This window comes from Parambassis ranga, chromosome 3, assembly GCF_900634625.1.
Source record: "Parambassis ranga chromosome 3, fParRan2.1, whole genome shotgun sequence".
NCBI lineage: Eukaryota > Metazoa > Chordata > Actinopteri > Ambassidae > Parambassis > Parambassis ranga.
Window position 1 is genome coordinate 21,138,676 of NC_041024.1, and position 11,920 is coordinate 21,150,595.

Consider the following 11,920-nt stretch of genomic DNA (forward strand, 5'->3'; position numbering starts at 1 on the left):
TAAAGTCAGCTATTTACAAGTTTTCATTGTGGGAAACAAAAGCATTTTACACCATCACAGTTCAAAGACCCAATACTATTTTTTGTACATACAGGAATCTGGCTTCAAGCGCCAGTCACACATGATGCTCACAGAACATGAGTTTGGCAGACAGGTCAGTAGCACATAAATGCATGTTGGGGTGCTGTGTAGTCTTTCATTTTTCCATCAGTAGCCCTGTCACAGGTGTTTTGGCACAGTGATAAATCAACACTTTTAAGCTGTGTTTTTGCACATTTTCATTTATTTACCACAAATCACATGAAGTATACTTTACATTACTGCTGACATTAATGTAACCCTAATGCCAAAATTAAAAAAAAGAAACACGCACAGCTATCATCCTTTAACAGAGACTGAGTTATGCAGTCTGCCACAAGATGGTGGTATAACAAAAGAGACAGGAGCTTACACATTTAGACCCTCCACCTCCCCACACCCACGCAAGAAGTCAGTGTGTAAGATTATTTTACAAAGGGGATGGCACAAAAATCAATGGATAAAATAATAATTATAAATACATAAATAAAGCTTACTGGAGGGGAGTTTTGGGCAATGAGTTTCCACAGCTGGACAGCAGTCTTGGAAGATGCCAGAGAATATATGGTTGAATGAGAATCTTAGATGACAGACTTCATTTTTGGTAACTTACTTTGATTCATAGTTAAACTTGGTGATAAAATACAAAATAATATCAGGAAATGGTTTCATGGCGGTGGCTTAAAGGTGCACTCTGCTAAACTTCATTCTGCTGAGTGAGGTCCTCTGACACACTGTTGAACTCAGTGGCCCGAGTGCTCATCCCCAGATATTGCTTCAGGAATTCACTGAAACGTTTCTGGTTGTTCCACTTGCGGGCTGACTTCCTGATCCCGATGAAACCGCCGTATCTCTTCTGGTACGATCTTCCTGGAGAAATGAGTTTCTTGTAGCCGTGCCTGCCTTTGACGAAACCACCGAACCTCTTGGACAAGCTTGGCCCTGCGTCTCCCTGTCCTCTCGCTGCCACCTCGGCATCCTCTCCATCCTGCCCAGCATCCTCATACTCATCCTCCAGAGACAGGGTATTGTGGGAACTGTAGGCAGTGTTTAGCTGACTGCCCTTACCATCCATGTCACCCTCATCTACACCAAGTGCCCGGGTCACGTGATCAAACCTTTGTAATGCCATGGGGAGCAACAGGCCTCCTTCCATTTGCTCCTCCTCGGGGAACAGGGCTTCAACCTCCTCCTGAGATCTTCTCTGCATAGTACCACCGAGGGAGGAGATGGATGACAACAGCGCTCTACGACAGACATCCCAGGAGAAAGATGGAGAGACTTTGCCTTCACACTCAATGAGACACACCTGATGGACACAAAGAGATCATCTAAATTTATTCATCATTCATAATTTAACACTGAATTTTACACTGATAAGTGTCCACTGCCTATGCTTTTAAAAAAAAAACCCTGGTAAGCTGAGCCTGTCTGCTTTCACATACATGCTGCTGCTTTCTATTTACTCTAAGCATCTGATTTGTCAGGGTTGTTAGAGTGAAAAGTCCTTAACCCATTCTTAACTCAGAATGGAAAATCAATATGACAAAAGGAGGATTGATTAGATTTCTGACTTGTTTATCACCAATATCTTCCACTACAATGGTTCAATGGGCTTGTGTGTGTTTGTTTGTATGTGTGCAGTCAAGTACTCTCCATCAATTCAGAGACCTTATCTTTGTATAAATAAAGCTGCAGATCCATAATACGGAACATAGTATGATTTTCAGTTTATTATACAAGCTAATAAAGGAGCTCTGGTGGCTCTTTATTAATTTACAAATGAACCACCTTTCATCCAGGAAGAAGATAAAAGAGGGAGAAGACATATGGATTCCAGAAAGAGGACCGTGCAGTCAGTAGAAGTGTCACAAAACACCATTTATATTATGCCTCCCTTTGGGGCTCATTTAAATGCCACTGTGACCTAAGAGGCTAACACAAAAGTTCATAAGCTTTAGGTTCTAAGACATTTGGTGATTTTGCTTCGTGCAAAAATGTCTGAGAAGCAGACGTGTCATCAGACAGAAATAACCAGCAGGCATAAGCACAGCGAGGAGAAACACACATCTATCCCCAGGAATCAATTAGCCAAAACAAATTAAAACTCAAATGCCAAAAGGGTAATTTGTTGAGTCAGAGACAGTCAGGGGGGTTGGATGAACACAACAAGGTGGGGTGAAAGGTTCACATTTATTTGATCACCAAAGAGAGTTCCAGTGCTGAGATTGTGTGTGTGTGACTGAAGACTATTTTGTTTATTAATTTGCTTACCAATGTGTGTGTGTGTGTGTGTGTGTGTGTGAGTTTAGGCTCCTTACCAGGGTGTTGAAATTGAGCTGTTTGGGCAGGATGTTGCTGCAGGACAGGCAGTCTGTGTGGCAGTCACTCCGTCCAGGATCGCACAGACAGAGCAGCAGCAGAGCCACCACAGTCTTCATGGTCCCACCGTCTGCTGCACAACCAGAGACCAAGCAAATACACATGTTCAGGCCATCTGCTCTGACCAGGCCTATAATCCCGTCATATTTTACTTTGTCTTTCAGTGTGTGACTGTGCTGTCTAACACAGAGAGTCTGTGGATGTTTGCACATCTTACGGTAACAAATTATTCATCTAAAATGAAAAACACATGTATGTTGCATTTTATAAACCATCAAGTTCGGCACCAAGTGGAAGGGTTTAGTGGGGAAAAATTAGGCCAAACTACTCTACTACTGACATTTTAGTCTCGTGATGATGCATGCTACCCCAACAAGGAGTTGCCATATTTGAAGTCTTTTTCCTGTGCTAAAGCCAATTGCTAAGCTAACCTAAATGTAAAAGAATGTAATTCTAATTCTGTTACTCTAACCAAGACAGCAAATGCATTTCTTAGAATATACTCAGAGAGTGTTTGGGTAGTAGTGGCAATAAATTACTCATGTTAGTAAATCATACTAGCGATCAATAGCCATACTTAGAACTGAAGGTCACATGCGTCATGTGATCTGCATGTATATATGTATGAAGGTCACACACACAGGCAGCAAATACGGAAGTGACGCAGACACGAGTTAGTGAAGTAAAAGGGATGGGACACAAGAGGAAAAAGAAAGTAAGTAAAATAAAATGGTTTGACCTTATTGTGTTTGGAAGAGCCCAGTCTGGTGAGTCTGACGTCAGAAACACAACCGGAGTTTTCATCTCATTAAACAAACTCGTTAACTCCTTTAATTGATGCCTCAATTAATGCCTCTGGCAACAAACTGAGTCATTGTTTCTTGCTGACAAACACACACACACACACACTCACTCAAACACACACACAACACCAGCTCACACACATCCACATGTTCATATTGTATGCAGAACGAGCCGCTGAAACACTGCCCTTTCTGCTGTATGTTGTCATTATCTATTAAAATGATATGCCTAAAACTAATTTGTCTTCAGTTATACACTTAAATAATTTCTCAAAAATATTTTGAATTTATTCAGTGTAATTAAAAAGTGTAATTGCAGTACAGCTCATTCCGAACTTTATCTAAAGTTTAAAAAAAAACATAATTAATCAAAATTAATGTGTCTTCTTGTGTGTAAATGATAAAGTGTGTCAAGTCTGAGAAGGGAAAAAAAGCCACAGGTTTGTCTGTGAAGGACAAAAAATGTGGGAATATAGACCCATATATGGGGAGGGTCCAATCAGCAGATGGTAGTGGATTCAGACAAAACAGCTTGCGTGCGTTCATTTGGCCACCATGCATCTCATTCACCATCCTCCTGTCACAGCCTCTGTGCTGACTTGTCTTCCAAAAACAGGAGGACAATGCATGAAGGAGAGTGGCGTCACATCACTTGTCTTTATGTCTCTGCCTACTGAGGTGCGGCCTGAGGATCCAAACACACGTGTGCCATGAATTCTGAGCTATCAGTGAAGTCTAACATCAGCAGCATGAAGGCCATGCTGAGGTGCAGGCATGGGAGTGAATGCTCCACCTTCCCATTGCAGACACTATCCAGATGTTATTCAGTCTTGGGGTTTTTGATCCACTGTGAAGCTAGCCATGATTGTAGCTGTAATACTGCAAAGTTATTGCAATAATTTAGGAAATGACGCTGCAATACGTTTGATTTTGGACCAGCTGACCCTCTGAACAAAGCTGCTACCACTACACTGTGTTTATCTACACTGCTCAGGCAAGCCAGATACCCAGGGCTTCCTCCGGATATTATGAATATGAGTGTACACACAGGATGTGCAGTGAACGTCTTTATCTCTTTTCCTCTGTAAATTACTATGTAGTTAAAAGCACAGTGAAATGAATTGGATTTCTCAACAACTGATCCTCTGTCTGGTTTTATACCTGTATCAGCAAGGTTCTCCTGAGAGCCCTTAAAACCAAATTATTCTGCTTTTAATTAACTGATTAACCACTAAATAAACCAGTTAATTAAGTCATTACTGTGCGAGGCTGCACTGAGGCGCCGCTGATGGAGCGCTAACAGTCCAGTAGATGATGATTAAGACCATCTCTCAAATGAAAGGAAAGCAATTTTGCAAGTATCTTTCAACCTGTTAGGTTACTATTGAAAAAAATGCAACAGAGGCATCACAGTCATCTTGTAGATTAAAATGTGAGGTGTTAAAAAAGTAGGCTTTGGTTAAAGTTAGAGAAATGCTTAACTGTGAAGTTGATTGGTCACTCTCAGCACAGGCCTCAGAAACTCTCACACCGTGTTATCAGCTGTTTCCAATGTTATTTTTCTCCATTATTGCCATTTTCTCATCAAGAATATGAATTAAAAAAATAAATGACTGGCAGCCCGAAGCACGACTTAAAGCCGGATTATTTACGCGTGGTTGACCAAGGAGCAGTGTGGATCTGTGTTGGAGTGGGGTTTTATTTTAAAAAGCTGAACAGCAGATTATTGCATAAATGACGTAATGACTGTACTGTATTGTCACATTCACGTCAGTGCACGGCTGCTACTTTTTCAATTCATTATTTTTATTCATACACTATAAAATCGAATAAACTTATGCAGATATCATAATGTCATTGTATGCAACTGGACCATCTTTAAACAGTAACACAGTTCATGGGGTCGTTGCACTACTTCCTAAATTCAAATAGAGGATTAAAGGAGCAGTGTTCACATGTTTAAACATCTTCATTAGGTGTAGACTTCAATGTATTTTTTTAAAAAAAGTGGCTTCCAGCCCTCACAGGAGAGTGGACAGGCATATCAAAGAAGGCAGTCAAACAATGAGTAATTAGAGTGTAACTGTGATGCTGGTATTGTCAGTTGACGAGTCAGTTTGACAGGTAATTAATTGTTACTTAGTCGTCTGCCCGCAGCTGGAGTACTTCATCTGTCAGACAAGTCACTTTGATTGACAACTTGTCCATGGCCCACTCAAAATACACTGCACTCTTTGTTTTAGTATTGATGTTTAACTGGCAGAGTGGTCATTGATTTGACACAATTTAGGAACAGCGGATCTATGTTACCAATCACGCTGATTAAATCTATATGAATAACCCACAGATGCTGTCGTCACCTCTGCTTTTATCAAAGTCTCTCCCCTTTAAGTAATTATTCTTAGCGAACATAACACCCACCCATCAAAGGGTTAACAATAACCTAACAAGCATGTCTATGGCTTGTGGGAGGAAGCTTGGGTACTAACACAGGCATGATGAGGAAATGCAAATTGCATGTGGATTAGAACCAGGAACCCTCCTGTTGGGAGTTAGCAGTGCTAACCACTGCACCCTATCACACCCTCTCTCCTCTTATTCTCTTAGTTTTTTGGTTAAAAAAGTTGCTATGATCTAAAGCTTTTCAATCCTATGTAAAATGATTTCTCTGCACATGTAAAGGATCTATGATTGTAACACTTAATACATGTTCTATTGTAAGAATATATCAAAACCAATGCCCACACAGTAGCTGCACTGTTTTTTTTTAGCAGAAGACATCATGTGTTATAATCCTGCTCGTTGTGTCCTGGTCAGAGGTGTATAACCAGCTGCACAGATGCTCACAGAAGTGTCTGCCGACTGGGACAAATTTCTTGTTATAAGGAGCATTCAGAGGAAAACCTTTAATGTTTTTAAAAGACTCTTACTGTCAATCAGACTGTGTGCGACATGGCAGCTGAATCCATTACAGGCAGGCACACTAAGCTAAATCAATTTCCTTTCTCAATGCATCTAATCACCTGACGTAGATTAATGGTTAAGAGGCGGCTCACATGTAGTTGAAGAGAGGTCACGCTGGGCCCATTTCATATAGATTTTTTTGTTTTTGCGTTAAGATGAGGTGGTGTGTTGTAATGTCTTAGTGTTGACCTTTATTTATCTGTCCTCTGCCAATAGAAAGTTACGCATTTTTACTAATAATATGAATTTGCTGCCAGGTGAACTCACACACACAGAGCCATCAGTGATCATAACAGGACACCCCTATTTCTCTCTCTATTTCATACATCAAATAAATAGTTTTGGTCCATTGAAATCTTGTTGAGTCTGTGATGCATCATAGAGCCTTGTTAGGTTATAGAAAAAAAAGTTGATTTAAATGCAAATGTTTGGACTCATAGTGATGAGGTCTACTCATTAATAATTAATAGTAAAAGTCATCCCGTCACATCCTTCTTTTATATATTTGCATAGAAGCATCTTTTCTATGATGCAGGGTCGCTGCATGGCTGACTCAACGCATCAAATCCAGCTGCATCTTGGGTCAAAGACACAAGATGCAAAGCTTCCAGTTTTGCCTGCAAATATGTATTCTTTAGTTCTTAGACTTGTCTTAGACTAAAATTAAGGAGCCTGAAGAAAGATCAGGGCTGCTAAAGCAGCTGCATCTGACAGGAGTCAGTCCTCCTTCAGTGCAGAATCAGAGGGGAGGAGCACTGGGGGGAGGCAAAGAGACATAAAGAAGGATCTGTGAAATCCTCTCAGCACAAAAGGAATAGACGGGGACCCCACTGCGGTTAGATCATTGTATCTTTGGATTAACACCACATGTTGCATAAATGTGCAGCTGTTTGCAGCCGAGCCGAGCCGAGCACGGGCACGATGCTGTGTGACCTGTGTTCCTGCACTCCTTGTTTTCCTCCTTCTAGCCATCGATTGAGAATGGTTTGCAGGGGTCAAGGGAGTTTATCCATAAGGCTAATGAGGTGTGCTGCGTTGTTGAACCAATGAATACATTGATAGTGAGGAGGGAAAGGAGATGGATTAAATGGATGGATGGATGGATGGATGGATGGATGGATGGGTGGATGGGTGGATGGATGGATTTAGCCATGAGGCTCATAGCCATGGACCTTGGAGTTGGGGATGCAACTCAATAAGTGCTCTTGATGCTTAGTGTATTTTTCTTTTTTCTTTTTTTTGTTAAAGATTAATGTTGAAAATAGGATAATATACAGCTGGTTTGCTCTTACTTTTTATACAGCTGAGTTTTTATTTTCTTCATATATAGATACCATTTACTGCACATGTGTCTAAGTAGGGGGTTAAATGGTTAAATCTGGGTTGGTGGGGTAGGTGGGGGGGGGGGGGGGGGGGGGGGGGGCAAAAGAAGACTTTTGTGTTGTTTGTTCCTTCAGACCTTGTGGTAGATTCTTCGCATGATGAAAATGAAGACGATTTTACCCTTTGCCTCTAAAGAGACTGGCCACACCAGTTTGAAAGATGAGTTTTTGGTTTGAGACTCTATCACAGTGGGTCTTGAAACCTCATCTCTTTCTCTCAGACCCCCATGTCATTGTCACCTCATCAGCCACAAGCAGGAAAACAATACAAATGCCCACAAAACATTCCTCACCAAAGGTAATGTGTCTCTGGTGTTTTGGGCATTTTGAAGTCAGATATCAGCTACAAAGCAGAGCTCCAGCTTCTTCTGAAATGATGAAACTTTCAAATTTAAACTTTCAGAACACAGAACGAGGTCCCATGAATTACCAGGCCAGTGACCATTACCAAAACATAAAGACCCCTGGTGAATTTCAATCAAACCAGGTCTCAAAGTCTCTTCTGATGAGAGAAGGCAGCCTCTTATTTTCCTCTTAAATCTGTTGAGTATTTCCTGCTTTTTTTTGGATTAACACACACACACACACACCAAATAATAAATAAACTGATGAATACACTTCCTTACTCAGTTCCTATCAATGAGTTTCAGCTTTTGGAGAAAAACATTTTTGTGAGAGCTCACTTCAAAGAGTCCATTTTTGAGCGGCGCCTTTTTGTTGATAAAGTTTTCTTCAAGGTCAAATGAAAGAAGGGCCTCAGGCTACACACAGGCATTTGGTTAATTATTCTATGTAATAGAAAAGAGAGAGAGAGTTTGTTATTGACTTCATAAAGGTTTTCTGAAGCAGACACCTCTTAGTAATGAGTTTACAGAGAAATGCCTAAAGCCATGAGGAGAATAATATTATTAGAAACACCTCAGAAGGTGGCTGCCCGTACAAATACTTTACAACTACTTTTATAAATACTACCTACTAACTATTACTCACTATACCATTATTACTTTTTATTATATTTTAATATATATAACAGTGCATTATGCATGTTGATCCAGCTGAATCAGTGTCATTCACCAGGTTCATTACTACAGCTCACACTTAAACAGCACAGGAGTCTGCGTCAAATCTAAAATCCAGATGTGGCCAGATGTTTTATATATAATCATTAAAATCCATTTATATTACTGGCTTTTAGATTTTAGCCCTCTCCATGCGCTGGACATTGTTTCCTTGTTCAGTCTGGGTTCCGGGGTCTTGATGGCCTCAACAAATCGCACATGAGATTCATCCACAGTGAACTCCAAACAGTGTTACATTTTAATATGAAAGCTCAACACGTAACATGTTTTTGGTCATAATTAACCTGAAGATGAGAAGATCAGTCTCAAATTGACATTAAAAACTATGTGACCTTAAGACTTTGAAGATCTAAATATAATCCTGATAAAATGTGCTAAATCTTACCTGATTAAACAGGCACTCATCCAAATTACCTTTCATTACTCTGGGTCTTAAGCTACAGTGTAAATGCTACCATCAACCGCGCGCGTATAAGCCACCAGGGCGCAGCAGTAAATCAGGCCCTAATGATGACTAATCAGGACCAGCAATTTATGACCTTTCCCTCCCTCTACAACACACTTACAAAACAAACTGCATGTGCCGTGCTTATACAACCTCCTCACTTCATGCTCTCACACATATCTCTGCTTGCCTTTTTTCACTCAGTCAGGTAGTACCTAACTGTGGCCATCACAGGACAACAGAACTGACTCCATAACACAGAAGTGGCAGCTTAACCTGACTCACTTTGTCATTACACCTCCTGTCTGTCACAGAGGTTAACAAACTTCCTTAAATTCCTTGATCAGTGTCACTCCACTTAGTGGACTCACTAAGGGGCTCAGGGGTCAGGAGGTCAGTGCACTGCAACATTAACAGGAAGAAGGATCCTAGGATGCTCCACCAAGTGTGGGTGATGGAGACAGAGACGGACCAAGACTGATGAAAACACACAAGAGTATCAGCAGTTTCCTTATTTTCTCCCTTCTCTCCACTTGTTTCTGTAAAACGTAACGCTGCATCAGCATCATCATAAAGGCAACATTACAGAGGAAAAAAAAGATGTACAATTATATCCTCCTCTCCAAAAAGTTTGGGCGGCTTCTACCTGACCAAAATAAATTTAACAATCATTCTCTATCAAAGGTCAGAGGTCAAACTGTTTCCTTTTCCTCCACTACTCCCTCCCTCCTCGTCTTCCTACCTGGGGTCCACTTACCTGTGTTGGGGGTAAGATTGTGGGTGCCTGTAGGGGGGATCCCTCGGGTGCAGGTTGCAGTTTCGTCAGTGTATGTTTCCCTTACTCTGTGTCAGCGTGGTTTTTCTGGCTACGTGGAGGCTGGAGGCAGCTGCTCTTATAGGGACCCACCCCTCCACTTCAACCTCCCCCTCTGATTCTCTCTCTCTCTCTCTCTCACTCACTTTCTCTCTCTCTATCTCTCTCTCTTTCTCTCCCTCTCTCACTTTCTCTGTCTCTCTCCCTCTCTCTCTCAAAAGTCCCTTTTTCATTTGAGACAAGGGTGGAAGACAGAGAAGCAGGGAGGAGGTAAGAAGATGGGCAGGGTATGATGGGAAGCGTTAGAGATCTGGGAGGGAGGGAGAAACGAACGTAAAAAAAGGAGTAGAGAAGGACAGAAGGTAGGATGAGAAAGGAATAAATGGAGAAATGGGAAGGAGTGAGATAGGAAGGTGAAAAAAAATGAAGGAAGGAGGGGAGCAGGCAGGAGAAAATGGTTGAATGAAGGAAGATCTGTGCGCAGAAAAATCATTGAAGTGTTCACTTTTTCACTGCTTGTGTTCCAACACTGATAGATTTAATGACAAAACACAAACATATATGAATTGTGTCCATTCTGTGAGCAGAAGGATTGAAATTTCACTTTAAAGTCCTAACAGCCTATAATACACCCATATAGCACAGCATGTGTCCTTATAAAGAAAACATCATCTTTAATGTGTAGAGAGATGTTCTGAGGAGAGTTTGGAGGACATTTGGCTGTCACGCCTCCACCATGTTGTGGGAGTGACAGTCAGATGTCCTCCAACCTCTCTTCAGGCAGTGGCAGGACTGTATTACTGTCACTCTGCTTGCAAACAAAAAACAGTGCTGGAAACAAAAGAATCATGACAGGCGTGCGTTTGAGAGTTTCTTATTATGTGTCTGTCCGGCCTTCATTATCCGGAGGATGAGTCCTGTTTGTCTCTGATTAGGGTTACTTTACTTTGGCCATGCGTCTGTTCTCTGTTGACGTAGGAAGAGAGAAAATGGAAACACAAGGAACTGTCACAATCACAATAAATAAGGATAAGCAGAGACACAGAAAGGATGTTCATGTGGCCCTAATACAATTAATACCCATTCATTGTTTTATCATGAAATATCTTGCCTGCCTTTGCTAAAATATGAGCAGTTCTAATACTGGATGGGCTACAAGTTCAGACCTGGTACACCTGAGTAAGTAAAAAAGACATGAAACAGTGAGACAAATCATGATATCAAGCAGCAGCTGAATGAAAAGCTGTGCGTCTGTATTTTGTAAATTCTTAATCTGTGACGTCTCTTTTCCATTTCCCTGTGAACAGGCATGATTTGACAATGATCTGATTACATTTGACTTCTCACACTCCTTTAGTTTCCATTTTGTTCATTTACAGCAAGTAGATTGAAGCTCTGTTGAAACCAAATGTGTAAAATCGATAGTTGAAACGAGGCATGCTTGACTGAAAACAAACGCCAGCTATCTCAGTGATTTACATAACATCGTAAAAGTCTTTCATATTTTTTATTTTAACAGTCGCCTGCATGCAAACAGGAAGGAACATAAAACAACTCTGATACCCACTCATTCACTGATCAGCACGATTACAGGAAGCAGGCGACTGAGACTTGAAATCAGGCAACCTTCATCTAGTCTAATTTATAATAACTATTGCACATCAGAGCCTGTGGTTGCACATTTTTTTACAGTTTTTTTAGAGGTGTGCTAAAGCTGCATGCAGAGGCACAGGGGGATCACACTGGACTCACACTTTTAGGTGTTATAGGTGGCATTCAACAGGAACGCTACAGTCAATAGCTTTTTTTGAATGGTCATTCCTCATGAGGAGCAGCATTGGGTTAGTTTACTATTTCTGTGGCGTTTCCTGCCTCAGCTTGTGTCCATGTTTCGTTTCCTTCAGTCAACAGAAGCTCTGCAAGATCATATCTAAAAAACTGGACCCCCCTCTTCTGTCTGTGTACACAAACAC

At 41.1% G+C, this 11,920-nt stretch overlaps 1 protein-coding gene across 2 annotated transcripts; it reads right to left on the reverse strand.

The window, feature by feature from the left end:
* On the reverse strand, window positions 1–9,991 carry pnoca (prepronociceptin a). Of its 2 annotated transcripts, none has more exons than XM_028402159.1 (3): window positions 9,891–9,991; window positions 2,400–2,533; window positions 1–1,387 (listed from the first exon to the last, which is right to left on the reverse strand). In XM_028402159.1, exons 2-3 carry the CDS (start codon window positions 2,517–2,519, stop codon window positions 776–778), a joined length of 732 nt encoding a protein of 243 aa, XP_028257960.1. In that variant the 5' UTR covers window positions 2,520–2,533; window positions 9,891–9,991; the 3' UTR covers window positions 1–775. The 2 variants fall into 2 exon arrangements, with proteins under 2 accessions (XP_028257960.1, XP_028257961.1); XM_028402160.1 differs by having other exon boundaries at window positions 2,400–2,530; window positions 9,891–9,989.
* Window positions 9,992–11,920: the final 1,929 nt, after the last annotated feature.

Coding starts and splice junctions, on each gene's coding strand:
- pnoca (XM_028402159.1), bottom strand. CDS start 2,519: ATGAAGACTGTGGTGGCTCTGCTGCTGCTCTGTCTGTGCGATCCTGGA. Junction 1,388..2,399: donor AGCTCAATTTCAACACCCTG/GTAAGGAGCCTA, acceptor TGTGTCCATCAG/GTGTGTCTCATTGAGTGTGA.